The sequence below is a fragment of the Lepidochelys olivacea genome, assembly GCF_965140295.1.
Source record: "Lepidochelys olivacea isolate rLepOli2 genome assembly, chromosome: 2".
Taxonomy (NCBI): domain Eukaryota; kingdom Metazoa; phylum Chordata; order Testudines; family Cheloniidae; genus Lepidochelys; species Lepidochelys olivacea.
This window is the reverse complement of record NC_140412.1, coordinates 62,648,122-62,651,949: the sequence shown is the minus strand read 5'-3', so window position 1 is coordinate 62,651,949 and position 3,828 is coordinate 62,648,122. Positions and strand designations below refer to the sequence as shown.

Below are 3,828 nucleotides of genomic sequence, written 5' to 3'. Positions count from 1 at the left end.
GAGTTGCTGGACACACAGCAGCTCGCTCAAATCTGGCATCTCGATAGATTATACAGCGAGTTAGGGTGAAGTTCGCCAGCACATTTATGTCTGTTTGAAGGGTTTTGTAGAAATGTTTCTTCTCGTGGACAGAAATTGTTTTTTCAACGTTAATCATTCAACTTTACAAAATAATCACCAATGGCATTGCCAAGCATGTGGCTTAATCCCCGCAACACTTCGTGTCAGATAGTTCTCAGGTGCAAAAATCTTCCAGCTCGTTTTTTTTTTTTTAAACAGCATTCCTGTAAACCCAGAACAGCCGCACTAATTTTGTTTAAATTGGAGACAAGAAAAGCGGGGAGGGGGCTAGACTGGCTTTTTGAAGGACAGGTTTTAGCTTGGAGTCATTTTATTTTAACAGAGCTGAATTAAACAATTGAATTTGGGAGCGGATAGTGAAAATGCGGCTATGTACCATGTTGGATGCATTTTCTGCACAGGGAGTCCATGCGATGTTAAAGAATATAATCGGGAGAAAGCATAAATATCCCCGAAACCCTTGAACTGCAATAAAGTCCTCGTACAGACCCATACCCCTAGCTGTATCCTCATAATATGCCCGTTGCTGGGTCCTATAATTTATGTACACTCGTTTTACACCTATCACTGCTTGAGCTATCAGCGTGCAGGTATTGGCCAATTCTCCTTTCATTTCAGCGCTGTTATGGGTGGGTGAGTGTAAAAAAACCCAAAACAAATAGCTCAGGGAAAGCTTTATACATATATATATATAGAAAGGAAACCCCTGCCGAATCTAGAAGACCCCCAAGGCAAGAAAGTCTATACAACCACAGTTACTTTGCAGCTTTTATTAAAAATATAAATATTAAACATTCTCTTACACACCAAAATTGACCGAGCGCTGAAAAGATGTTTTATTAGGGAAATGGTACAGGAAAAAGTTACTCGCAGTAGCTTACAGAGATCCCCCCCCCCCGCCACAGACACACACACACACACAAACACACACCTTTCCCCACAAGAAAAGTCTCTCTCTTGTCCAAAGGCTGCTTTGAACCCTTTTTTCCGCTGTCCCCATCCTAAAGTAGCGATGTCACTAGAATAACTTCGAAATGGAAACATAAAGGCGGGTAAGTTACGAATGACACTTGTCTCGTCACTGCACGGGGATACACGGCTGGGCATGCTAACCAAGGGACGTGGGCTCTGGCCAGTGTACACCCTCTATGTTTAAAGCTATATAAAAATACAGAGATGACGCCAGAGCAGCACTATGGTATATAATACTGTATAATGTTGTGCCGACTGCAGGATCTCTTTGGCAAGGCGCGGCCGCTTCATTTCCCGATGATCTCCATCAGTTTCCTGTTGCTGTGAGCCTGCTGGGCTAACTGTTCGGCTCTGGCCATTTCCAAGACTTCTCGGAGGAGGTGGAAAGTCAGATCCAGGGAGATCGGGGGCTCCTCGGATCGCTTCCCCCTCGCCATCGCCTCCCGGGGCAGGCTCTCGGCTTCCCCCTCCCCGGGGCCCGCCGCAGGCTCGGGCGAGCGCTCGGGGAGCGGCGGCGGCGGGGGCTGCCCCGCGGCTCGGAAAAAGTTGGTGGCCCGGGCGCCCGCCGGGAGGCGGCTGCTGCTGCTGCTGCTGGGGGCGAAGGAGGAGGCGGCGGGGCTCCGGTGGAGGCTGCCCAGCCGCAGGAAATACTCTTCTCCCATGCGGAGCAGCACGGGCAGGCTCGGCGGCGGCGGGAGGGCATCCGGCGGCAGCGGCGCGCTGGCGGCGGCGGGGGGGCTCCCGCGGAGGGCTCTGCACTCATGGCGGGGCAGGAGAGCAACCAGCAGGATCCCTGTGGAGACCAACAGCTGGAGCTTCATGATCAACGCCCAGATCTGCAACGGGGACAGAAGCGGGGAGGGAGGGAGGGGGGGAGGGGGAAGGCGCGGGGCGGGGAGAGAAAACCTGCCGCGTTGGAGTTAGACTGGCCGGCCAGGGGAGCGCACAGCCCTGCCGGGCCGACCCCAGGGCCGGAGCCGCCCGGGCCGCTCTCCGTGGTGCTGAAGGCCCGGCCCCGCCCCGCGCCCCCCGGTCTCTGGCCCTGCCCCAGGCGCAGGGGGAGAGGGTTCCCTCTCCGGCGGGCTTACAGCGCTGGCTGACGCCCCAGCCCCTCAGAGGCGCGGAACGGAGCAAGCCCCAGCCCCGGGCGGGGACCAGCTCCGGCCGCGGAGGAGAAAGTCCCGGCGCTGCAGGTACCACGGCGAGCCACCGGGTGACGGCAGCCAGCCGGGGCTGGGCGGGGAGCAGGCGTCCCATTTAAAAACGTCCCGCGGCCTGGCTGCTTCCCAAGCAACGTTACAGCCGGCGCCGAGGTCGCTGCTCCCTCCCGCAGGGCCCCCAGGCCAGCGAGTGTGCCGGGCTCGTTTGCAGGATCGGCAGCCGGTCGCCCGCACCCACCCGCCGCGCGTTCGTCCGAGCCCCGCAGCTGCCCCCGGGGCAGGCAGAAGTTTGCTCTGTTGCGGCGCACGCCGGCGATCGCTGCCTACCTGGGAGATGCCGCGGCCGGGTCCCAGGGCAGGTGAAGGCGGTCCGGGCCGGGGGCTTGCCGAGGTCCCGCTGTCACTCTGCCCGTGTCGTCTCTTCCCCAACTTGTGATCAGATTTTCTCCTAATCAGCGCCCGGGTGCGTGATTTTTATAGCGTAGACCCGCTTCTGGAATCACGCAGCCCTTGCCTAATAAGCTGACGCTTTCTTGACAGCTCGATTGCGTGCCCCGATCCACTGCTGAATAAATCATGGGGGCCCTTTCGGAGCAGCGACGGGCCGACTTGTGCTATCGCAACCCAGAATCTCACATCCAATTATATCAACAGATACTTATCGCCTCCGTGGTGACGTCAGCCGGAGCTGGGTCGGGGGAGCGGAGCAGGGCGCTCTCCCATTGACAAAAATCCTTGAATGAGATTTCCCAACGGGAGCTGAAGGCAACAGCGACCGACTTTTTACTATGAAAGGCCAAGAGGGTAGAAAACTTTCCACTCGAGTCCCGCCTGAGAAGTACCTGCCGTCAGCCCGGATCCAGAGCCGGGCAAGGCTGCTAATCAGATTCAGAGCTTGCAACCTGGCTTTGTCAACCTCCCGGTCCCTTCCCGAGCGAAGTTATAGTCAGAATGAACTAGAGACAGAGTTTGCTCTATTGCCAACACAACTCATCCCCAGTACCAATCTATATGTAAGAACACACAAGAACAAGTACAACACCCCCATAGAAAAGTCCCGATAAAGGACCCTGAAGTGAGATTTTGCCAAGAAGTTTCCCCATCGCTATCTGAAGATGAGAGGTCCGAGATACACATCTCCAGTTGAATATCTTAACACACTTAGCTGTTCTGAAAATTTAACAATTGGTAACACACACTCAGGTTAAATTTCCAGTAAAGCGGGAGGTAAAATCCAGCCAATGAGACTCACGTACTAAGGAAGGGATGTGTTTTTATGGGAACCCTACTGTTTGAAAACACATAAGCGACATCAAACTGAGAAACACAAGATCTGTTGTTGGGGTGTCAGGTTTGCTGGTGTCTGTGTTTGCAAATCGTAGGGCTAACGTCACCGCTTCAGGATGCTTACTGTAAGAGAAATCAACGCCTGCATTTGAAATTAACCTGAGACGATCAGATCGGTGCCAGGTAGGAAGTGTTCTCACTAAGTCTGTTGAAGTGTCTCATTCAAAAAATCCCTGCAAACGCGACAGTTGCCATTAGGTTATACACTAACCCTGTGATCCGAATTTCTGTATTAACAGTCAGTCAATCAACCTACATATAGCGATGG

General features: G+C 54.4%; 1 protein-coding gene across 1 annotated transcript; it reads right to left on the bottom strand.

Annotated features, from left to right (window-relative positions):
- Positions 1 to 891: 891 nt before the first annotated feature.
- Positions 892 to 2,863, bottom strand: CRH (corticotropin releasing hormone). The gene is made up of 2 exons (XM_084621701.1): positions 2,541 to 2,863; positions 892 to 1,889 (listed from the first exon to the last, which is right to left on the bottom strand). Exon 2 carries the CDS (start codon positions 1,872 to 1,874, stop codon positions 1,341 to 1,343), a length of 534 nt encoding a protein of 177 aa, XP_084477827.1. The 5' UTR covers positions 1,875 to 1,889; positions 2,541 to 2,863; the 3' UTR covers positions 892 to 1,340.
- Positions 2,864 to 3,828: the final 965 nt, after the last annotated feature.